Source organism: Myotis lucifugus, unplaced genomic scaffold (genome assembly GCF_000147115.1).
Source record: "Myotis lucifugus unplaced genomic scaffold, Myoluc2.0 scaffold_16, whole genome shotgun sequence".
Lineage (NCBI taxonomy): Eukaryota > Metazoa > Chordata > Mammalia > Chiroptera > Vespertilionidae > Myotis > Myotis lucifugus.
The window spans coordinates 1,670,091-1,694,815 of record NW_005871064.1 but is presented as its reverse complement, the minus strand read 5'-3'; the positions used below and the strand labels follow the sequence as shown (position 1 = coordinate 1,694,815).

At 56.8% G+C, this 24,725-nt stretch overlaps 1 protein-coding gene across 1 annotated transcript in view; it reads right to left on the bottom strand.

Moving 5' to 3' along the window:
* MYO5B (myosin VB) overlaps nt 1-24,725 on the bottom strand; it is a 177,626-nt gene that overhangs the window by 37,311 nt on the left and 115,590 nt on the right. Inside the window, exons 16-23 of the mRNA XM_023750796.1 lie at nt 22,781-22,930; nt 21,817-21,914; nt 17,657-17,743; nt 11,955-12,066; nt 10,731-10,942; nt 8,485-8,641; nt 7,130-7,369; nt 1,966-2,199 (exon numbers count right to left, since the gene is read on the bottom strand). Coding sequence (XP_023606564.1) covers nt 1,966-2,199; nt 7,130-7,369; nt 8,485-8,641; nt 10,731-10,942; nt 11,955-12,066; nt 17,657-17,743; nt 21,817-21,914; nt 22,781-22,930 — 1,290 coding nt within the window. The remainder of the gene's footprint in view (nt 1-1,965; nt 2,200-7,129; nt 7,370-8,484; nt 8,642-10,730; nt 10,943-11,954; nt 12,067-17,656; nt 17,744-21,816; nt 21,915-22,780; nt 22,931-24,725) is intronic.

The following is a 24,725-nucleotide window of genomic DNA, read 5'->3' as shown; positions in this document are numbered from 1 at the left end:
AGGCTCACCGGCCACGGTTGTGACCGCGTCTTAGATGCTGTGCACCTACCACCCAGCAGACAGGACAGGCCCAGGGGCCCTGGCCTCCCGCAGCCACGGCAGGGCAGCCGCAGCCTGACAGTGAAGATTGTCACGGTGGGGAGCCCCAAGTTCCCAGATGCCGGTTCCGACACAACATGTGCCGACAGAAACTCCAAATCCATCCGTTAAACATCCCCCGGCAGTCGGCTCGCTCAGCGCCGAGCAGGCCCTGGACAAGCCAGGGAACCGCCGTCTGGTTACTCAGCGTTTGCCAGGATCGGACTCGGTGCCTTTGACGAGGCCCCGAAGGTGGAGGGGAAAACGCCAGCCGCCCCCTCACACCCCCGGCCTCAGGAATAAAGAGGCTCTGGAGGCCCTAGAGAAGGGATACATTTTGCTTCCACATTTTTCTCTTCCTGGAGAGAGGCGGACATTGCACTTAATGAGTCGTCTTATGCCCGTGTGTGCTCCTGGTACCAGCTTGGGACCTGCACGTTTGGGGTCAGGGAAGGTGCCTCGCTGGTTCTGCCTCGGCATCGACTGTTCCATGCTCGCAGCGTCCTCGAATTTCTTCTTCCTGCCAGTTCCAGACTCTCATTGTCTGTAAGACTTGGTCAACGCACTCCTAGGACATAGTAACACTTTTTTTTAAAGGAGAGGGGCAGGGTGTCCATTTCTCCATTTTGCTCTGCCCAGGGAGATTTTTGTAAGAAACCGCAGGCTCCCCTGGATGGAGACGTGGATATTTAAAAGTGTGCTGAGCCCTGGCTGGTTTGGCTCAGTGGATAGAGCGTCAGCCTGCAGACTGAGGGGTTCTGGGTTTGATTCCGGTCAAGGGCTCGATCTCCAGTAGGGGGCGTGCAGGAGGCAGCTGATCAATGACTCTCTCTCTCTCAATATTGTGTTTCTCTCTCTCCCTCTCCATTCCTCTCTGAAAGCAATAAAAATATATTTTTTTAAAAACAGTGTGCGGAGCCCCCAGCCACAGTGCCCTGGGGCAGCCAGGCAGGAGGCTGGGGGTTGAGTCAGGGCTCTCTGTGGGGTGGAAACGGGAGACCCCATGTTGTGGATCTGCTGGGTAAATGGATGTCCTTATCTGACTGGCCCCCTGAGGGAACCCCCTTTTCCCTTTCTCCCAGCGGCACCAGTCTCAAGTCTCCAGTTCTAACCTGGCCCCTTCTCCTGCCTCAGACGCCCCTTCTTATTTTTATCCACATGGAAGGGTTACCATCCACCTGTTCCTAAGGGTCAATGGTCAACAGGTGCCATGGTTGGCAGGTGACGGGCTGTGGTCCCGTGTTCCCGGCACAACACACTTCACCCCAAAGGATGGAGTTTCCTTCAGGCCTCCTGGTGCGTCAGTCCCGTCACTGTCGAGCGCGGGAGAGAGGAGCAGGGTCCCAGGTCTGTGAAAGCCCTCTGGTGGCAATCGGGGCAGCCCTGGTCTGAACAGCTCCCCTGGGAGTGGAGACGGGAGTGTTCGCATCCTGACTTTGGAGATGGGTGTGGGGGTCCATCCCAGGAAGATCTATCGAGTCAGACGGAAACCATTAACACTGAGACGAGGCAAACTCCCCAGTGGCGAGGACTGAGGACGACCTGAGACGAGGCAAACTCCCCAGTGACGAGGACTGAGGACGAACAGGGGCGCGTAGAGGCTGCCTGTCAGCCCTGCAGGCCACGCTGAGAAGAAAGCCACTACCTCTGCACGTCCCCCTGCCAGCGAGGACTCAGGTCGCGGGGTGGACGCGGAGACCCCAAAGCCAGCGTGTGTACCCCTCGGCTCATGGCAGAAACTCACCCAGGACTGAGGGCACCTGACATCGAGCACAGAGGGACGGTCAGCATGCGGACAGCCCCCGAGAGGCCACCCCACGGCGTGAAGGAGCATCGCCTGGAGGGGACGCGCGCGGCCAGCCCCGCCGGCCACCCCTCGGCCCGTACCTTCCGCAGCTCGTCGTTCTCCCGGCTGTGGGCGTCCTCCAGGATCTTGCGCTCGGAGTGGGCCCTCTGCAGCTCCGTCCGCAGGCTCTCCACCTCCTCCTGCAGCTGCAGGCCCACGTCCCCGCCCGGGCTCTGCTGGTAGTGGGCCAGCTCCTTCCTCAGCTTCGCCACCTCCATGGCGTGGGCGGAGGCGGCCGCAGACAGCTGCTCCGACAGCGTCTTGAACTCTTTGTTCTGAGGGGAGACACAGGGAGAGGGGGGGAGAAGCGGAGAGCAGCGTTATCTGGCCAGAAAATACATGAAGGCGATTAGAAATAAAAAGGACGGTTCAAGGTGGAACTAAACCTCACACTCCCTGCCTGCTTGTGCCTCCTGGCAAGTCCCTGACGAAACTCTTTGTGGGGCGGGGAGAGGGAGAGGGAAACAGAAATCACCAGCACGGATGCTCAGGGGGCGTCCCGGGCAGTGGGGTGCTGAGCCGGCGGCAGTTGGCTTTCCACGCCCGCGGGACAGCCCTTGGGCCTGGTGTTCAGGTGGTGGGAACGGCGCAGCTGCTGCCCGGTCCTTCGCGGCTCTGCAGGATTCCCTGCTGTCACCCTGCCCTCCTACCCTGGGGCTCGAGGCACAAAGAGCTGCAACCTAATCTCTGGCTCGGAGACAAAGGACCCCTCCCCTCCCTCTCCCAAGGAGGCCCCAGGACCCCTCACCACCTGTCAGCTCGCCCTGCAGAGCTCCGGCTCAGAGACCGAGGCCCTGGCAGAACTGTCCAGGCCGCACCCCACAGGTCACGTGCCCCCTCAGTGAGAAGCACTCACCCCCGTGGGCCTGGTGCAGGTGTGGGGGGCCGGGGACATGGATGCTGGCTGAGCTCACGTGGAGGGAGCACTGAGGGCCCAGGCCAGTGTCGTGCACCCGTGTAAACACGGGCAAATCGGTGCTGTAGGAGCCGAGTGTCAGCGGGCAACGTGGAGAGAGAAGTGGGGCTCCCCAAACACTCAGCAAATAGTCACAACGACCGCCCACGGGGGCTCCACGGAGAACAGAGCTACTGGCTAAAACACCAATAAGCTGGGCATCAGGAATCAATGCTCATTGACGCCAGAAATTAAGCTCCCCGGAAAGCAGTGAGGAGCAGAACAGCTGTTGGACCCATTCGCTGCCACGCCCGCCATGGGACCTCACGCCTGAGATGCCCCTTCCTCAGGGCAGCGCCGCACCCGGGCTGCCGGGCAGGTGAGCGGCGTGTGAGCTGGACTGGAGCGCTCTTGTGCCCACAGCCAGCTACCCTGTGCCGTGCTCAACCCGACAAGCTATACACAAGAGCCTCGTGGTCCCCAGCCCGGGGGGAGGGAGGAAAACCATCACAAGACAGTATGCAATGTGAGAAGCCACACATTCCACACACAGCACCAGCACTCAGTGGGGCGCTTGCTCTGGGCAGGCTCTGTACTACCTGAGTTCATGTATTAACCCATTCACGCCTCAGAAAACCCCTATGTAGTACGGCTGACTCACAGTCCTATTTCACAGTTGAGAAAACCAAGGCACAGGAGGCCAAAAGCTGTGACTTGTCGCACACTGTTTTTCAAATGTAGATGGACGCTTTTGTCAGTCACAAACATCAGCTAATTTAACATATTTACTGCGTGCATGCTACGTGTACTGAATCAAATTGATTCACAAGGCTACTGACTGAATCCATGTTTGTGTGGGGGTTTTTTCAGATAAAATATATTTAAATATAGCCGTATATTCATAAAGGTCTAAGAAACTTGACCTATAAAAAATTATAGGTGTGTGCTGGCCAGTGTGGGTCAGTGGGTTGGGTGTCATCCTATGCACCAAAAGGTTGCCAGTCTGATCACCAGTCAGGACATGTGCCCGGGTTGGGGGCTCAATCCCCAGTAGGGGGCATGCAGGAGGCATTCGATCAATGTTTCTCTCTCCCTTTCTCCCCCTCCCTTCCTCTCCTTCTCCCTTCCTCTCTCTCTAAAAATCAATAACAATATTTTAGAAAATAATTATAGGTGCAACTGGCCTAGTCACTCTACATGTTGTGCTTAAAGCAAAGCCGGAGTGGTAGAAAGCCGAGTTCATAGGTTACAACATTTTGGCTGAAAAACGTCACACCACAGGCTTCAACCAGGGCTGCTGTAAAAAATGGTGGTAGAAACGGTCACTGTATTCATTGCTGAAGGATACTGCGAAGGATGTGGCTTATTTACTTCACGTGTCATAAAAACCCACAGGAAGCGTCAGCACCAAGGACAGCGCCAGCCCTCCTCCTCCTCCTCCTCCTCCTCCTCCTCCTCCTCTTTCAACAACTCCCCTCTGCCTGCCTGTTTCCTTGGAGCTCGGCGCCAATGTTGTGTTTCCCTAGTTGAGACATGAGCTTTGGGTGCCAGCCTTGCCCTGGGTTTACTTTTCAGTTTGCTCCCTTGCTGGCGTCTTGGCGGTGGGGATATGGTTTGAAAGTGTCCCCTCCCGCAAGAGTGGGAATCACTCCTTTAGCCACATCCTGGCATCATGCATCGCTGAGATCTAGGCCGATCCCCTTAATAAACTCAGGGCTCAACTGGAGATTGGTGACCCCAAGCTGTCAGCTCCGGGTGCAGGTATAACAGACAGAACTCAGGCCTCCCTCCCTCCAGCTGGGAGTTCGTCCACGACCCTGTGCTGCTGTGAAAAGTACTTTGAGACGCTTCGCCTAAGTCAGTGATGGCAAACCTATGACACGCGTGTCAGAGGTGACACGCGAACTCATTTTTTTGGTTGATTTTTCTTTGTTAAATGGCATTTAAATATATAAAATAAATATCAAAAATATAAGTCTTTGTTTTACTATGGTTGCAAATATCAAAAAATTTCTATATGTGACACGGCACCAGAGTTAAGTTAGGATTTTTCAAAATGCTGACACGCCGAGCTCCAAAGGTTCGCCATCACTGGCCTAAGTCATCCCCGGCACATGTGTGTCCTCTCCTCTGCCTTAGGAACCTTGTGTATCAGGGGGGCAGCCTGAGTTGTTCCAGGCATCACAGAAGGAATAAGAACCCGTCCATTCCAAACGGCTGGCTCTTCTGCTAAGAGGCTGCGATAACTCTCGAACCTCTGAAGAGCTGGTGCCACGGATTACACGGATGCCCCTCCCACAACAGGGGGCCACGCGTGTTCTGTGACGCCGGGTCACACGCCCGCTGTGAAAGGCCAGCCAGCCCAAGGACAATATTGTCTGCACTGGTCGGAGGCGGCAGAACGTGCTGTGGGTCTAGGTGGCCAAAGTTTAGTGCCAGTCGTGCTACTTACTCGCTGTGTGACCTTGGGCAGGCTACGTAACCTCCCTGTGCCTCAGTTTAGCATGTGAACAATATTAACAGTATCTCACAGGGTTATGGTGAGGACTTAATGAGTGCATATATGAGGACAGTGACTGGCGCACAGTCGGGCAACATGGGAAGGGGTACAAGGAAGCAAGATCCCATCCACCCTCTCCCTCTCCTCTGACCACCCTCTGCACACAGGCACCCTGCCAGGGAGGTAGCACCTGCCGCCACTCACAGATGCTTGCCAAGCAGGAATCGCAGGGCAAAAGCTCTGTTTAAAAATAGGCCTTTTAAATCTGCTTCCCTTTGATGTTCAAGCACGTGAACTGTAAAATACCAGCTCTATTTTTAACCTCTCAAGTCGACTCTGGAAATCAGCAACGCCAGTGCAGGGCTGACTCCTGGAAACCCAGGGTGCGGCCGCGCCAGCAAAGCCTGCTTGTCCCCCGGACTATACTTTGCTCAGAAGGTTCATTGGCAAAATCTGACCCAATTATCTCTTCTGGCCAGAGATTAACAGCACAATAGCAATCATGGAAAACGTGGTCAATGATGAGAGATGGGGTCTTCTCTGCGCTGGCATTTTCCCAATGGCCTGTCCCAGGGACCTGCCCTCTCCTGTCCACCCCTGTCCCTCCAGGGGTGCGCTTCTCCCCACCTGGCACATCGCGGCAGGCAGGTGCCGAGTGTCCTCTACCCACATGAGCTTTCTGTCTTGCTTGCCAATCCAGACACCCAGTGAAACTCACACAGAACAGAAACATAGTCTCTTGTCAGATTTTTTTTTTTTTTGCAAGCAGAGAAGCAGGCACGTTTTACTGCTCTCCGCACTGCTTCTGGGCTCTTGTTCTGGGCAGCTGACTGGTGTAAGTGGCTCATTTATTTTCTTGCCCGATTGGGGTCATGAGAAGCTTAAAAATACTTACTGTAGAGAAGGTACAATAAAACCAAGTGACCTCCAAAGCAATGCCCGGTGGCCCCACTCTAACTCTCCCTCTTCCTCCACACCCCACACCATGCACACTAGTTGGTTCTCTCCCTCTCCCTTCTCGGGGGAACGGCGGGAGCCTGGTCCTGTGGTCACCCTAACACCCCACACGAGCACAGCAACAGTGAGCCCACTTTCAATGCCACCGGGAAGGCCTGAAGCTGAGTGACGTTTGGGGTGAAAACATCAGCCCCACCCTTGCAGCTGTGGGATCCGACCAACCTGGGTCGAAATGCTGGTTCTGGAACTTGCTAATTCTGTGACCTTGGCAAGGCACTCGATGTCCCTGATCCACAATTTCCTCATCTGTAAAATGACCTCACGGAGTGGTGGGGGGATCAGATGAGAGGGAACATAAAACACCCATCCCAGGGCCTGGCACGTGGGAGGCGACCAGAGAGTCCCGAGGGCAGTGGGGGCTGTTGGCCCCATCGGCACAAGACTGCTCCCTCGTAACCCAGCATCCAACGTGTCCAAGTCACCCCTGTTCATCGAGCTCGATGAAGTACGAGAAACAGCCCATAAAGCTGCTCTGAAGAGAGAACGAGGAAGACTGGCCACTCGGACACCAGAAGGTGGGTGCATGGGTGTGTGTGCACCCTTCCACGCCTCATCTTTCGCTCTGTAAGGTGACATAGGCTCTGGGGATTAGGATGTGGACATCCTTGGGGCTGCTAGTCTCCCTACCACAGTCGTAGCCACTCCTGCTGAGAGGGTGACACCCTGGGGACACGTGCCCGCTCTTGGGTCCCTCCCTGGCATGTGGTTCCCCGAGGAATCCATGGGTCCCGGTCACACCTGCCCCGGGAACACGCACCACCCGCACCCCTGGGTGGGAGCTCGAGGCACCCACCTGGTCGTCGATCTTCCGCTGCAGCTGGACCACCTTGTTCTCCATGCCCACGTTGAGGCGCTTCAGGTGCTCTGCTGAGCGAGCCTCGATCTTGAGGGCCTTCAGCTCCTGCTTGGCCTTGAGCCTCCGGAAGGCGCACTGGATGACGATGGCCGCGCCCCGCAGCCGCAGGAAGTGCCTGCGCGCCGCCCAGCCCCGCACATGCTTCTGGATGACGGTGGCCTTGTGCTCCCGGAGGACCTGGCAGGGGACAAGCACACACCTGTGGGTTCCCACTGCAGGACGGGAGTGAGAGAGGCTCACGCAGAACCCGGGCAGGTGGGGTGGAGCCGCGGTCAGCCTCGGTTTTAGGAGGCACAGAGAACAGGCCTCCCAAGGCTCAAGCTTTCACGGCTGTTTGTTTTATGAACAGGTCCGCAGCCTGCATGCCTGCAGGGAGGTGGCTGTCAAACCACAGGTGTGGGGGTGAGTTGGTGGACGGACACGCTCGGACTTGGGGCCACCTAGCCAGGTAGCTCAGCCTCTCTGGGTCATGGCCTGGCGGGGAGGAGGTCAGGGTCCCTCTCCTGACCTGTTAATAAAGGATCTAGACCTGATGATGCCTATCACTCCGCTCTCGTCTGAGCGAGCCCAAGATGGGTCACCAGGCTCTGCTACAGGCTGAGTGTCCCGGGGAGGGGGGGGTGAGAGGTGACTCAGCTTCCCCAAGCATCTCGGCTGTCAGAGGGGAGGGGTACACAGGTGTGCACCCTTCCTGGCTGTGGCGGTTCATCTTGTGTCAACTGGCCGTGGGAGCCCAGGTTAAGCACTGTTTCTGGGTGTGTCTGCGAGGGTGTTTCCAGAGAGGTGAGCATTTGAGAAGGTGGGCTCAGCAGACTGCCTCCCAGTGTGGGTGGGCACCCCCAATCCACGAGGGCCGAATGGAACATAAGGCAGAGGATGGAGAATTTGTTCCTTTTTCACTGTTGAGCTGGGACATCTCATCTTCTCCTGCCCCAGGGCGGGGGGTGGGGTTTGCACCAGGGCTCCCTTGGTTCTCAGGCCTTCACACCTGGCTGAATGCTGCCGCCGGCTCCCCTGGGTCTCAGCTGCAGTGAGACGCCGGCCTCCACAAGCACTGAGCCAAACCTCACACACACACACACACACACACACACACACACACACACACACACATATCTCCTATTGGTTCTATTTCTCTGGAGAACCCTGGCCAGTGCACCTCCTCATGGGACTCTGGGTAGGGTTCCATAAGGACAGAGTTGTGAAGTTAGTTAGGAAAAACCAACATTCATGGTGGTGACAACTCATCTGCTGGGGCTGAGGTCCGAGTTTGCACCCAGCGTGGCACACACCTGGCGGTAGATCCTCCGCACGAACATGCCCCGCGTGCAGGCCTGGATGACAATGGCCGCTCTGCGGACCTTCCGGTAGGCCAGGCGGGCCCTCCGCATGCGGTACTGCTTCTGGAACACCACGGCCGCCCGTGTCCTCCGCAGATGCTCGGCCAGCCTGGGGAGGGAGAGGGTGGGCCTGCTGACAGGGCGCCTGAGCTGGTTTTGAACGGAGCCCCTCCCCCTGGGTCAAGGTCACCCCAGGTCAAGCCGGGTCTCCTCCTCTGACTGATGGTAGCAATGCCTTGGGCACTGGACGTGCAGGCTCAGAACAGAATTAGCCTCTTCCTTGTAACTCCAAGTCTTCCCACAAGTCCCAAACTGTCATCCTGACCACCTGACCACCTGTGCCCTTCCCCTGCCCACTCCCCACCTGCAAGCCCCTCGCTGCCACCTGGGCACATCACGTGTTCGCATGTCTGTCTGTCTCTCTGTGCCCTGGGCTCACCAGGACTGGAGATATCAGGGGCCGTGTCTCAGTCGTCCTTGCACCCCCTGCATCTAGTGCAGGGCCTGGCCCGGCAGGCACTTGGGAAAGGTTTGCTGAATGGACAGGACCCTCTCAGGCTGCCCGTTTCCTGTCCCCCAGCCCTTTCTGCCTGGGTCGCACGGCACGTGGACACTGACTTTGCTGTTGCATTTCCGCTCCCCCCTCCCCCCCTTCCCCACCGCTCCCGCCAAAAGACAGAACATCAGTCTAAGGCAGTGGTTCTCAACCTTCCTAATGCCACGACCCTTTAATACAGTTCCTCATGTTGTGGTGACCCCCAACCATAACATTATTTTCATTGCTACTTCATAACTGTAATTTTGCTACTGTTATGAATCGTCATGTAAATATCTGATATGCAGGATGTATTTTCATTGTTACAAACTGAACATAATTAAAGCATAGTGATTAATCACAAAAGCAATATGTAATTATATATGTGTTTTCCGATGGTTTTAGGCGACCCCTGTGAAAGGGTCGTTCAACCCCCAAAGGGGTCGAGACCCACAGGTTGAGAACCGCTGGTCTAAGGCTTCTTACCTCCTGAAGGGCTTGGGGCCAGACTCACAGCCAGCGACTCAGAATATTAGAGCTGGAGGGACTTGGACTTACCTAATGCAGCCCCGTGGCCTGAGGTGAGCCTGACTCCCAGCTCCCCCCCCGCCCCGTTCCCCGCGTGGCTGGGCCTGCGTGTCCACTAGCACGGAGTCCCCACAGGGAGCTCAGCCTCAGGCAGAGCCACGCAGGCCTATCCATGAGGACGGGTGGCACAGGTGGCCGTGGTCACTCAGTGTCGCTACCACGGACAGTCCTCTCATTCTACAGCTTTGTCCCCGAGGTCGTCCCCTGCTGTCTGGAGGTCACAGAGGCCTCACCGTCTCTGGTTATGCTCAAATACACAGCCCCCGCCGGACCGGAGGGTGAGCAGCAGCGAGCCTCGGGGTGTACGATACAAAGGACCCTGCTCTGGGCGTGTGACTCGGGGGCTCATCATGTTCATATTTGAGCAGAGGAGAGCCCGTTGCATTGGCTTCCAACACAAGACCTTCCGGCAATTACTGCCACTTCCCCAGGGGGATCCCGAGGGCAGAGGTCACTGCCTGCTCCTGGGAGTCCGTGTCAGTGAGACGCCCAGACCGAGTTAGCGCTCCCTCGCCCAGTGACACCATCAGGAGGGGAGCATTTCAGAGCAGGAGGCTTCTGGGCAGGCGTTAGCCGGGAGGCCCGTGGTTAAACAGTCCCCTCCGGTGCTGACTCAGCGCAGCAACTCAAAGGGGCCCCAGGACTTGCCAGCCTGGCTTTTAAACTCCCAGGGGAGTCTGAAACTGTGAGTGTAAACCTGAAGCGGGGTGTAAGCCAACTGCGACAGAAAGGCTGAACTTATCGCTGTTTCTAAAAGAAGATCATTTCACTTTGGAGCTTAAGCAAAAGGAAAGTGGTGGTTTGGGCGCACAACCAGCCAGTCCTAGGCTAGCACTGGGGGGATGGCTAGACCGGGGGAGGGGCAGGAGACCTGGGAACTAGACCTACTCCCTCAGGTGGGAGGGGCATGAAAGAGGGGGGCCCAGCTGCTGGGAAGAAGTCAGGGTGCGGTCCGGGCCCAGCAGGAACCTCTCTAAGGACAGAGGCCGAGAGAGGCCACCCAGCTAAGAGAGCCGGTCCCTGGCCCGCCGCTCACCCGCAAGCCGCTGCCCAGAGGGGCCCCCGCGTGGCTCACCTGCGGGCCAGGTGTCCTCGGCAGTACCTCTGCAGCGTCAAGGTCGCCCCCTTCAACCTGCGGTATTTCACCCTCTGCAGCCAGCCCCGGACGGTCTTCTGGATGGTGATGGTGGCTGCCCGGAACTTGTCGGCCCGAAGCTTCTCCAGGTAGGCTACCTGGCCCGCCCGGAAGAAGATCTTGGTGCGGCCAAACTGGAACTTGTCCGGGTCCTTTACAAGGCAAGGAGGGCAGCGGGCTCGCCATCAGGGAGCAATGGGGTGATGTGCCCACCACTGCCCTCCTGTGCAGAATTCCCGGGTGGAGCTCACGGGCCCCGCTCTGTAGGCCCACAGTCACTCAGCGCTCACGTAACCCACAACACGGGCCTTGGGTGAGGGTCCAGGAAGACAGTGAGCAAGACGCTTGCCCCTCGAGCAACTGGCATGTGAGGGCAGACAGACAAAGACCAGGTATGTGTTCAGGTGAGGATGGGAAAGACAGAGCTGGGGTTGGGAGGGTGGGATGGGGCTGTTTGAACAGGGTCACCAAGTCAGCCATCTCGACAGAGGTGACCTTGGAGCAAAGACCTGAAGGAACCGAGGAAGCAGCCTAGAGGAGGAGAGTTTGGGAGAGCAGAGCTGATGCAAATTTCTGTGGTGGCAACAAGCTGTGCATGGTGGAGGGACGGGAGAGCTGGCGTGACTGAGTGGGGAGTGAGGGGTGGTGGTGGGAGGAGCCAACCACCAAAGGCAAGAGCATTGTGGGGGGAGGCCTGGGGGGCTCTGAGCAAGGGAAGGACCCGATCTGGTTGACATTTTATAAAGATTAGCCCCAAATGGCCAGAATTGAGCGAATAATTTCAGATTGCACATAACTCCCCAAGTCAATTTTACTTGGTTTCAAACTATGTTATGGAATGTTGGGGGGACAGGATGTGTAATTCCTGTCCTAACTGCATCTATTTACGTTAAAATCAGTCGCCCTTCCCTACGCTCGCCCAGGGGGATGAAGAACGCTGTGTGTTGAGCTGTGAACAAAGCCAGGATGTACCCCGGGCAGGTAGGTGAGAGGGCTATTCCTTAGTCACTGATGTATGAAACGGACTCACCTCTTGGAATCAGTTCCAATGAGAAGGATGAAAACCCAAAAAGGCAGGTAACTCCCTACCCCCACCCCCCGCATCTCACAGCGTTCCATTACCCCCGGAGCCCCGCTGCCCGGGTGCCCGGCCGCCCGGCTCACCTTGATGAGACTCTCCAGCACAGACCTGCAGATGGCCTTCTTGTCCCCGCTGGCGAGCTCCCTCTTCTTGATCAGCATCCGATAGCGGTTGAAGAAATCATGGTAGGTCCACCTGGAGGGACACAGGTGTATCAGGTGACATGTCCTGCCTCTCGGCCACAGGAGGGCCAGGGGGTCCCCAACAGTGCCCAGGGGGGTCAGTATTTCTGAGGGCACTTCCCACATCTGGTATCATGGTTATTTGTGTCCTCACTTGTCTTATTTTTCCTTATAAGCTTGTAATTTCTCTGGGAAAATCGTTAGAGCAGCATTCTACAGGGCTGAAAACATCAAATGCTCTTCATTAGAAAACCTTCCACTGCTGACAGTCCTATAACTCAGGGAGGCCACAGGCTAAGGAAATGACAAGAGAGCAGGGCCCTGTGACCGCAGACACCGCGGCGGGTACCGGAGAAGCTGGGGTAGAGAAGGAGAGAGGCCTGGATCGGACAGTGGCCAGCCGTGCGACGTTCGGCGAGTCACGGCTACACGTCTCACCTCCACTGCCTGCAACATCCAGAGCCCGTCACCCACCTCGCACGGCGCCTCCCAGCACGCCAGTAGCCAGGGGGTTCGTGGATGTGCAGTGTTTGGAAAGATACAAAGCTTCGTGAAGATCGAAATTATGCTCCCTTCCCGCCCAAGCCCCTCCGCTTCCCTGGGGTCCCAGTCAGGGCCCAACGCTGTACATAACCATCGCCTGTGGGAACGCTGTGCCCGAGCTGCCCAGTGCCCAGTGCAGGCGGGCGGGCGGAGGATCTGCATGTGCCGCCTCCCCTCTTGGGTAGGTCTCGGGAGGGCACTGCCTGGATGGGATCAACTCAGAGAGTCCTGCAGGACCTCACAGCCTCTCAGACCACGTGCACGACATCAGGCCACAGAGAAAAGTCCCTGAGGTGGCGAGTCAGGAGCTCACAGACCCCTTAGAAAATGGTAAGGATTCTTCCGCTTGTCAGGTCAGGGTGAGGTGGGCAGCCCAGCACCCACTGCTCAGTCCCATTCGACTTGGGCCCCAGATGCCTAGCGCAGAGGTTTCCCGAGATCACACCCACACGGATGTGAGGGGCGTGCTTTCCTTTTGGTCCGAGGAGCTTCGGGAGCCCCCAGCCTTGCCAAAGTTGAGGGGCCATGTGCCCCGTCTGAGGGGGGGGGCCTGGCTTCTGCAATGGTCAGCCCCTTCCAGGTGACCGCCAGGAGCCACCCAGGTGAGAACCCTGTGCCTGACTCAAGTGCAAGGACAGGAGCACGGCTCTCAGGCCAAGGAGCCAGAACTGGAGGCTGCAAGACCCCGAGTAGTTACCACACTCCAAACACGTGACATCGTCCTTCACTGTGGACCTTCAATAACAGGGCTGGGACCCTGTGCGTGTTTAGTCATGACTCAGTAGGAAAGCCAATCTGGCATTTCTCGGGCCTCCGTCTCTGTCTACAGCCCTAAGCCACTCAGTTCATGGGGCGGGGGTGGGAGGTGGGGGGGGGAAGGGCATCTTTCCAGAAAGCACACTGAGGTTTTTGTTGTTGTTTTATGTAAGTGAGAGGAGATAAATGAAGTGAAGGAGAACTGAAGATGTAGGAAAAGGTGCTTTTGAAACTAATGATATATATTTTATTGATTTCAGAGAGAAGAGAGAGATAACATCAATGATGAGAATCATTGACCTGCACGCCCCCTACTGAGGATTGAACCCCAAACCCAGGCACGTGCTCTGACCAGGAATCAAACCAGGGACCTCCTGGTTCAGCTGTCCTGGTTCAGCTGTATCTGGGGCCACACCAGCCGGGCAGAAAAGGTGCTTTTTAAAAAACACACTAAACACTGTCCTGGGTAAGTGGCATTTGCTCCACGATTCCTCCGGGACACAGAGCTGCTCTGAGCCCCCGACGAGGAGATGGATGACTGGGCGGCCACAAGACATGAGGGGGGGTGGGAGCCGTGACGGCGGACCAGCCCCTCTCCCGGACAGAGCATTCATCACGGTGCTTTATGTACATGATAATGGACATATTTCTTAGCCACTGCTGCACATTTCCAGCTGAATGATTCATCTCCATTCTAAATCAGACTCACAGAGAGCACATGTCCTCGGAGGATAAAAATAGACAGGTGTACGGAGTCCGGGGTGGGCGGGGAGCGCAGAGCGCCGCTGGCCGCGGGTTGCGTCCGCCCTCTCCGGCGTGGGGCGGTGGGGCACTGAGCGCGTTCATGTCAGAGCAGGGCTGAGCGCTGTGCCCAGGCCTCGGGGCTGAGCGCAGGGACCGCGCCTGGCAGCTCAGTGGGAAGTGCGGCCCTCGCCTGGGCTCCTGGGCGAGCCCCCAGGACCGCTTCACCCACAGCCTGCGACCCAGGACTGCATTTTCTTCCCTTTGCCCTTTTCCTCGCGGCAAAGGATATTTCCCTTTGGCCATGGAAGTGGGAGAAAAGCAGTTAAAGTTCTAATCCCCTCATCGAGGAAGCCGGGAGGTTTCCTTTGGGAACAACTGTGCAGAATTGTGCGGTTACTTGACAAGCGAAAGCAAGTGCCATCGCTCTGCTGTGCCGGTCTCAGCCGCCAGGGGGTGACCCACCCACTCAGGCCCCTCTGGTCCCAGACGTTCTCTCCACTCCAGGCCCCAAGTCGGCACACATGACAGGTGTTACCAGCTCGATGGACCCGGGTTCTGTAGAACCTCTGGCTGCATCTCCAGATACGGCCCACACGCCAATTTCCTGGAGGAAGCAGGCCAGCAGGCAGCACTTTTTAAAAAAAACCCAGTGATGCTACTCAGAGATCCAGCGCGGTTACCATGGCTGGCAGGGTGCGGAGAGGTCGGAGATGTGGGAGTCAGCCGATCACAGGGTGGGAGCCGCCCACAGCCGCCCCTCACCACTCATCCTCACAGACAGATGCCACGCTGGGGCCCTGGCCTGGCAGTGGGAGGGGTGAAAGGGGACTGGGGCCTACATGAGATACTATGGATGATTCCACTCCGCCTCAGTACTAGCAACAGCGCCACAAAACCACGGTGCCTCCTTCCAAAAGCTAGCTTTCAAAAGGTGGTTTGGGAGGGAAATCCTCTCTTTGAGCCTTTCGCAAAGTCTGCTAAGAACGTGAACGTGAGGAGGAGGCGCAAGGCAGCGTCCTGGATCCGAGCCTAAACCTCCAGACCACAGCTCCAAGGAACATCTTCTGTGATAGCCTATAGTCCTCCCTTCCTTCCCTACGCTTTCCACAACGCCAGCGATTACAGAAACAAAAGGTACAGGTGCCCTTGTAACTATCTGCTGGGAAGAAGCCGGAGGCAATTAGGGAGGCAGAGAAAGGCATCCATCACGTCCCTACACAAGGCCCAGCGAGTGGGTGGGCACCCCGGCTTTGCTGGCAACTCTGCCGGCAGCCAGATGGAGTGAGCAGTCGGAGGAGCCACTACCTCCAGGGGCCTCAGGGCCTGCAGGAAATGCGCCCTCCCAGCTGCCACGCCAGAGGCGGTCTGATGAGGCGGAAAGCACACCTGGCCCCCAGGATGCTTCGGCCGGGGGTGGGGGCGGGGGGCTGGACTGCAGGACTGGGGCTTCTTCCCGAATCACTGGACGGGAAAAGCAGGTCTGGCTCCTTCCACCCCAGGACCCGGCCCTGCCCCTCACTCCTCTGACGAGCCTGAGCTTGGACGCCAGCGCCTCGCTGATGCGGGGCCGTAAGGTGCTTGGCAACGACCACCCAGCGGGCAGAGGAAGGTGGTCCAGCCACCCGGTGGCCTTGAGCTGCTCCCTTCCTTCTCTGGGTCTCGTGTGGAAAAGTCCCTTGACATCAAGATGTGCCCACACCTGTATACAAACTGATGCCAGGTCAGGCCACGGCGCCCTTTCTGCCACCAACGACCACCCCACATTATTTCATTAAAAAACAAGATGCTGGTCACGACCCATTAAACTGATTTCTGACCCACCCACGGGTGGCGATGGGTTTTGAGGGACGCTGGACGGAAGGTGGGGGCTAAGGAAACCTTCCTGGGAGCGGGGACAGAAGAGCCAGGGGCAGGAGGGGGCCGCCGCCTGTGGTGTGTGGTCTGGAACCGGTGGCTCGGCGCTCCTGAGGCCCCGTCTCTCTCTCAAGTTGCATGAACTGCGTCTGGACTGAACCCTGTGCATGGAGCAGTTGCTGAGAGGCAATCCAATCGGCCAGAGCACAGGGCTTTGAACTCGTGGCCTGGGCCCCAGTCCCTCCATCTAAAGGCTGGAGCCCGACAGTCCGGCCGCGGAAGGAAAGCCGCCTTCGTCCAACCTTGGGTGTGGCTCGCGCATCAGTCCTGCAGCTCCAGCTACTTGTCTTCAGACCCAAGTTCAAAGAGGAGACAGAACCCAGGACACTCCCCGTCTTGCTTCTAGGCAGGGGGATGGGGCTGGAAGGGACCAGCACCGCCTCGCACCTGGCGGAGCACAGCCTCATAACAAAGCCAAAGCTGCCTGGATGCTGCAGCTGAGTGACAGCTCTGCGCTTCCCGGGTCAAATGCAAATTCCAGCTCCGGCAGCAGCTTCCTCCCAGGCCCACAGCTTAGGAATGATTGACGGCGAAGCTGTTTCTGTAAGTGAGCCCTGTGCGTGAAGGGGTTCCTCAAGGCCATGGGAAGGCGCAGGTGGAGATGCAGGGAGGCAGGGGCGGGGGAGGCACCCCCTCCACCTCCTGACACATGGGACTTCTCGGGCACAGGAAAACCCCACAGGCTCCGGCCTGCGACAGTCCCTGCTCAGGGCCACCGCACGGCCAGTGTTTGCTGTGACCCTGGTGCTCAGTGCGCTTTCTAGAGTGCTGGTTGGTCACTACCCCCCACTCCCGCCCCACCCCATTCCAGGCACGTGCCACAGCCTTGGCACAGCTTCAACAGACACAGGGTGGCCACAGGGTGGCTCCATGCTCATCCCTGAGGCAGGTTGGGTCACAACAGCTGTCCTTTAACTCAAGTTGTATTTTCCACCAGAGATTTGATTCTATATTGAAAGGTGAAGGAGTCCACTGACAGACGAACAGATAAACAAAGTGTGGGATACACATACAACGGACTGTTACTCAACCTTAAAAAGGAAGCACGTTCTGACACACGCTACCACACGGGTGGACCCTGAGGACATATGCTCCTGAAATAAGCCCGTCACAGAAGGACAGACACTGTATGACTCCACTCATGTGAAAGCAGCCTGGCTTCCAATTGCCTCCAGCTTCTGCTGAGGCAGAAAGTGTGACGGTGGTTATCAGGGGCTGGGGGAGGGGGGACGGGAGTGACTGCTTCATGGGTACAGAGTGTCAGTTCTGCAAACGGATGCAGGTGATGGGTGCACGACAATGTGAATGTGCTAACGCCACTGAACTGCACACTCAGAAATAGTAAATATGATGTGTGTTTTACCACAATAATAGGGAAGGAGGTAGGGGGACAAGGTGGGAGCTGAGTAAAGGAGAAATCTTTGCTAGCGGCCAGTGCATCACCCAGACCAACGCCAGGTTGAAATCTGAAAGCTGCCCGAGGATGTCGCTGGCGACCCCCACACTTTTCAGACCAGACGGGAACACTCGTTTCCGCCAGCACCCTGCCTGGCCCTCAGTGCTCGGGAACAGTTTGAGGACCTGTTTCTGGCGGACAGCCCACGAGAGGGCCCCGGGTGCACCAGGGCATGGCCGGCAGCACGTACCTGGACGGGTAGCCGGCTGCGCTGATCCGGATCGTCTCCAGCACCCCGCACGCTCGGAGCTGCTGCACCGCTCTCTTCGGGTCAAAGCTGCGGAACCACGAGACAAGCAGTGAGTGCAGAGCCGGAGAGGGAAGCCCACCTCCTCCCGCCCTGAGCTGCTGGCCCTCCTGCCACTGAGCACAGCCAGGTGAGAAGCAGAGTGAGGATGCGGATGGGCAGCCTCACAAGCCATTTCAGCATCTCTGCTCTGCGCGCATTCTTCTTTAAATATATTTTTATTGATTTCAGAGAGAGGAAGGGAGAGGGAGCGAGGGAGATGGAAACATCAATGATGAGCAAGAATCAATGTTGGGCTGCCTCCTGTGCGCCCCCTACTAGGGACGGAATGCGACCTCCTGGTTCATAGGTCAACCAAGCTGGGGCCCCGGAAGGAAGGCATCTGGCAAAGGATTTTTGGACACAGCTTGAATCTTCGTCCCTGCATCTCGATGACCTGGAGAAGGGACCCTCTATGTCCCTTCCCTCCCCGTGGGGAGGGTGCAGGAGGGAACCGGCCCTGGAGCTGCCAGGGTCATGTGGGCAGAGCACTCTCTCCAGCTCCGTCTCCTCCCTTACTCAATGGAGTGAGGATATCTGCCAACTAAAATCCACTGGCTGCTGTGATGATCAGGTGATGTAAAAAGGGGGATGCCATTAGGAAAACGAAGACACGATACAAAGAAGTTACTGTCATCATCGTTCTCTGTTCACCCTCCTCCACCCCCCGCAACCCGCCCCCCGGGGACGTGTAAAGACAAACAGGCTTCTGTGTCTTCATCTTATCTCCCCAACAGCCAGGTAAACTCCCTGTCAAATGCATCTCACATTCTGTGAGCGAGACTAGGCGACTGGGAGGGAAAACAGCCCTGCAGGTGAACACCCGTTTCCTGGCGAACACCTGGTCAACGTGGGAGGCCCATGTGTGCTCAAGCAGCACTGAGCCTGGACTGAACAACTACCCAAGATGCACAGGCCCATCTGCTGGACCGCAGGGCGACACTATCCTCCCGGTACAACGCGCAGGCTCCCAGAGCCGGGGCTCGCGGGATGCAGAGCGAGACTCCGGGTGTCGGATCGGTTCCACCCCGGCAGCCATGCGCCACTTTGCCGATCTTTGATCTTTGCATGGCTGCAGGCTCCCCCACCCCCCTCGCCGGGTTCTGTGGCCTTCGGGGTCACACTGAAGGGCCCCGAGACTCTCAGCACTGCTCACTTCTGCGACCAGGGGACTGGCCTCCGGAAAACCTGGCGGCTCCTCGGAGGAGCCGTCCCAGATGGCCACCCTCGCTCGGGGCCGCCGCCTCCTGGATGCAGCCATTTTCGCCCTCCCGCTCCTGCCCTTTAGGAGGCAGTCACGGCTATGCCATCGCCAGGTGACTCCTCAAGGATAAGGGACGGATCTTCTCCGCTGTCACTCCACCTGTCCGAGCCCAGTGCCCAGGGAGCCACAGGGGTGAGAGATGTTTGTTGTTGTTTAAATAAAGGAGGCGGCAGAGGGGACTTGTACACAGGAGATGCTATCAAAGCATTTAGTGTGGGACGGCGGCTCTCCATTGAGGGTGGCTCAGTCCTCAGGCAGCATTTGGCAACGTCTTAAAACACTGCAGTGTCACATGGTGGGGGTGCTACTGGCATCGGGCAGATAGAGACGGGGTGCCGAGCTCCCCACAGCGCGCAGGGCAGCCCACAACCAAGAATTCGCAGGGCAGCCCACAACCAAGAATTCCCTGGCCCCACGTCAGTGGCATCAGGGCTGAGAGAGCCTGGCGTGTGGGAAGGGCGGAGGGACACAGCACTCTCCTGCGAGGGTAGCGCCAATAACGCTACATTTTCATCATATAAATATGTTATCTTCTTGAAGTCATTTATAATTGTTGTTTAACCTCGACTAACAGACGAAGAAATGAGACGGAGTAAAGGACTAGCTTGTGATTGGCCGAACGGCTGGGGCAGAGCCCGGACTGGAGTCCAGGCTCTGCGTTGGTTCAGTCCTCTCCCCGCTTTCTTTACTGGGGGAAGATTTTTTTGGTCCAAAAGGCAAAGGAAGGTCTTAGACAAATGGGGTGTTTGGACCAGAAAGTCCCTTTCAAAGTCCCCAACTTCTCTCCTTGGGAAGAGGAGGCCCAGCAGGAACACAGCACGAGGCGGCACCAGGCTCTGAGGGAGCTGCCCAAGGTCACGGCGGCTGGGCCCACGCTGGTCTGCTGCCCAGCCTCCTCCCCTGCTCCTGCCCTTCACACATAATCTGTCTTTCACACATGCCGCTCTCTAGCCGCCCCTTTTCTTCCCGCATCAGCTGGTAAACAGATGCCAGGGGGGTGGGGGGCCCTGAGCGTGTCTCAGACGCTGGGGGAAGGGAAGACAGGGCCCAATCGGCACCCGTCACGGAAGGCTGACTCAGTCCCGTCTCCCAGCCTTTCCAGCACGAGGCCCGTCGAGTGCGAGTCAAGCTTTATCGAGTGAGAGGAGGCAGAGGCAGCTCAGGCATTCACTCTGAGAGTCAGAGCTGCCAAAATAAATTACTTCACAGAAAGTGATTATGCGAGGACCCAAAAGGAAATCAGAAAGATGGGAAGAAAGTGCTTAACATTTTTTAAAGAATGTGTGTTTCTGGCCAGAGGAAACAGCATGTGAGGAGGCTCAGGTGATGGAAGAAGAGGCTGCAGAGGTGGGACCATCGAGGGCTTCGGGCAGCCCTCCAGGCAAGAGAGGAAGAGGGTCTGAGACAAGGTGATGCAGGAAGGGAGGCCAGAGGGAGACCTGTTGGCCTCCGTGGGATTCTAACAATGATCGCACACTGGGAGGAAGGCAGGAGGAAGACCCAGGGGTTATGCTGTCCCATAGGGCAGCCACTAGCCACCAATGAGCATCTGAACGTCACTGAAATGAAATCAAGAATGAAATTCAGCTTCTTGCCTGGCCGGTGTGGCTCCGTGATTGAGTGTCAACCCATGAACCAAGAGGTCACTGGTTCAATTCCTAGTCAGGGCCCATGCCCGGCTTGTGGGCTCGATCCCCAGTAGGGGGTGTGCCGGAGGCAGATCGATAATGTTTCTCTATCCCTCTCCCTTTCTCTCTCTCTAAAGTCAATAAAAACGTATTTTTAAAAAAAGGATTCAGTTTCTCAATCACACTAGCCACATTCTCAGCACCCAAGAGCCACACGTGACCAGTGCTACCACGGAGGACAATGCCGATGACAGGGCGGTCCCGTCATCACAGGAAGCGCTATTGGCCGCACTGGTCCCGAGCGCCTCTCGGGTTTCTAGTTCGCAAGATTGTCTGGTGGGTGGGTGAGACGCCAGGAAGCGGTTATGCATTCACCCCAACAGAGACCACATGAAGAGGAACCGGGCGGGGAAAAGGTGGGGTTTCAGACAGGCTGAGGGGAGGTGGCCCTGGGGCTGCAGAAATGACGGTCTGGGATTTGGCAGAAACCAGAGAGGGACAACAATCTTTAAGTATCGCGGCTCTCCAGATTCGGGTAGAATCCACCGTGTGAGAGTGGACAGAACTGGAAGAAAACGATCAAGGTCAGCACAGAGGCCGGGTCTGGACAGGAGAAGGCTGGGGAGTGAGGGAAGGCGAGCGAGTGTGGACGGCCCTGGAAGCTCAGCGGCAGCGGGGTGAGAGGAACAGGACCACCCGGGTGTGTCAGGACTCCACAGGTCACCTGAGGTCAAGCTGCCTCAATGCTAGGAGCCTTCCCCACTCCTCCAGCGAACCTCCGTGTCTGAGCTGGACATTCACTGGGAAACTCGATCATGCCAGCATTCAAGGTACACTTCCACGTGGTTCTCTATCGGATTCGAGTATGCACCCTCGGTGACACCACTGTGAGCGACCCGGGGGGCGGGGGGGGGCTGTATCTTCCGACCCCCTGTCTGGGCAGCAGACAGGTGACCCTGGGAAATGTCTGAGGGCCTGCACTCAGCACAAAAACCATGTGGGGGGGGGGGGAGGCCAGCCATTCACCCCAGTGGAGACTGCAGACCCCGTGTGGCTGTGCCTGCGGCTCCCTGTTCCTCCCGAGCCCCTAACCCCTAAGGAGGCATGAGGAGGCTGGGCTGGAGGGGCCTGACTGACCGACCCTGATGGCACAGCGCGGGCCGCACACTCACTGGAAGGGGAGCTTCTCGTCGTTGGGCTTGATGCAGCGGACGTAGTGCGGCGTGGTGGCGTTCAGCGTCTCCATGAGCAGCTGCAGGGAGGTGCGGAACTGCGGGGACAGAGCAGTGCCTGGTCATCGACGCATCTTTCGCGCGATGCATAATAAGCACAAAGGCGCGCCCACAGCAGTGGCCGTCACTGTCACTGCTTTGATTATGACTGCGAACCCAGAGGACAGGAAGAAACTCAGAGCCCGGGGTCCGACTCTAGCTCGGACCCTCCTCCCACCGGGATGGCTATAATCAGTCCCTCCTGTATTTTGGCCTCAGGGTTCCTGGAACCAAACGGGGAGAGGCCAGCCCCGCTGTGTCTAACTCAGGGTCATGGATCAGAGGAGATGACGGGCAACCAAGCGCTAGGAGAGATGATCACAGTGCCTGGAGGCCTCGGACCCCTGATCTGGGCCCCGGGGCCTGCACACTGGTGCCCGGCCGCTGGGAATGGCTGCATTTATATGAAAGTCCATAATAGGCAACTCCGGTGAAACAGGAAGCTTAGTGTCGCCAGGGCTTGGCAGGCACTCCCGTCTCTTCTCTTGGGAGACACGCTGGACATGACATCCCATGAAGACTGCAAGCAGGAGAGGTGCTTCCTGTGTTCTGGTCCCCAGGCTTATTCAATCCTCCTCGCCCCCCCTGCACCCCGGCCACTCCTAAGGCATCTGAGGGGCTGTTCCCTGGTCCCACCACAGGCACTGAATGCCCCGCCTGGGGCTACAGCCACCCTTTCCCTCTCCTGCTCGCTCCCTGTAGAGAAGGTTTTGCAGTTTCCTTCTTCAAACAGCACAGAAAGACTGAGCCGGTGGCAGGCTGGGATACCGGGTCCCCTGGCCTCCCTCTGACGCCGCGGCCCCCTCATCTCCACAGGCCGCCCTGCCTGGCCCCACCCACAGCGTCCTGCCCCACGAGGGCTGACCTGGTGGCCCACGGTCTTCTTGTGCTCCTTGTTGGAGGCTTTCAGCGGGGGCCTGGAGGAGCGGACGTTGATCTTGGAGCCCTTTGCAGAAGTAGAGGGGGCAGGAACAGAGTCCTTGTCATCGTGAAACAAGTCAGCCACCAGGGGGCACTAGAAACAAACACAGGGAGGGCACTGCAAACAAGGCTGCTTGGACCTGAACTTTGCTCAAACTCGTTCAGAGTAGCTCCCCAGTATATACCCAAGAGGCGTGAAAACACATGTCAAAACTTGTTCGCAGCGGCCAGCCACCAAGTGAAAGCAACTCCGACGATGTTCATCGGCGGAGAAACGGATACACAGAATGTGGTATGTCCATACGGTGGACTGTTATTCAACAACATAAAGAGTGGAGCCCTGACACACGAGACAGTATTATTGGATCTTGTAAAGCTATGGAACGTCCCTGAGCCCTAACTCAGTCACCACATGAAGGCTTTGCAGAGCATAAAGCCCGAGCCGGGCGTAGCCTGGAGGCGCTGAGATGAGCATAGAGGGGAGAGGGCTTCCCTGCCGCCCGCCGGCCGAGTGAGCAGGAGCGGGCACTGCCGCCGGTCGGGCGTGTTGGTGAAACTGGGATCACTGGCCTGACCAGAGGGAGGAAACCCCTTCAGCTTTGTCCCATGAGCTGGGACATTCTGGAGAATTTGTATTTTAGTTTAAGACCAACATGTGCTGCAGGTCCCTGCTATTGAGACTGCGTTTGAAAGGGCGGGATCTCCGGGATGGAGAGGGAGAGGGGAGGGTCGGGACATTAACTCTGAGAAAGAAGGGGTAGGATATGCATTCTACTCAGAATGCGTTTTATAAACTCAGTGAACGTGGAAAGGCATCTCGCCTGACCACAGGGCTGAAAGACCGTGTTTGACCTTGGGCTGTAGGCAGCAGTCCAAGACCAGGCCAGAAATAGCAATTACTGCACTGCCCACCCCACCCGCCACCTGGATGAGGGGCTGGGCCAGACAGGCACCTGAGGGGCCCACTGTGACCCAACCTCCAGTCTCCATGAAAAGCAGCCGCCTTGACTAAGGATTCATGCAAAAGAAAACACTTCTGAGTGAGGGAGACGACGCTTTTTCTTTAATTGCCTAACTGCACGCGGGCCTTTACAGAGCTATTGCACAGTCCGTGTATAAGCTGGCTCACCGGCAATGGACCTAATATAATTCCTCTTAAGCCATAAAAAACAGCATCCACCTGGGCCTTTAAAAAATGTCCCCCCTTCAACCTTGGAAACACTCAGATGATACCTTCAAACCAGCCCAGCAGGTCCCTAACACTTTGCCACTATTTGCTCGTCCACAGGAACTGGCTTTGGCGTTCTCTGCTATTCAAGTTTGTATAGAGATTGTAAAAGCCTGAGGCAAACCTATTGGGAAGGGATTAAAAATCTGAAAACACTTTCTAAAGACCATTTGACAGTTTAAGAACATTGTCAATTACAGCTATTCACATAGCTGTCACCTTGGAAATCACGTGGATTCACTGTTCACTTCTGTTTATAAGAACATAAAACATATTCCCTTTAAAACAGACATGTGAAACTAAAACAACACACTGTAGTAACCATTTGGTTGGGATCTCTCGCCTAGCATCTTCTTTAAAATTTCAGTAAGCATAGTAAAAAAATAAATTTTCTTTTCAATCAATTCTTTTACAAGGTACTCCTTTGGGGGAAAAAATCTACACTTTCAAAGAAAGAAATATTTGCACGTAAAAGGGTTTTAAATGGGCTTTGGAGAAAAAGTCTTAGCATTTCATCTTCCTACATTGGGAAGGGGATGGTCTGTTTATTCCAAATATCATTAGAAGCTTTTCAACTACCAGCACAAACTGATTTGATTTTTTTTTTAAGTTTTTTGTTTTTTTTTATTGCCCGGCTGGCATGGCTCAGTGGTTGAGCATC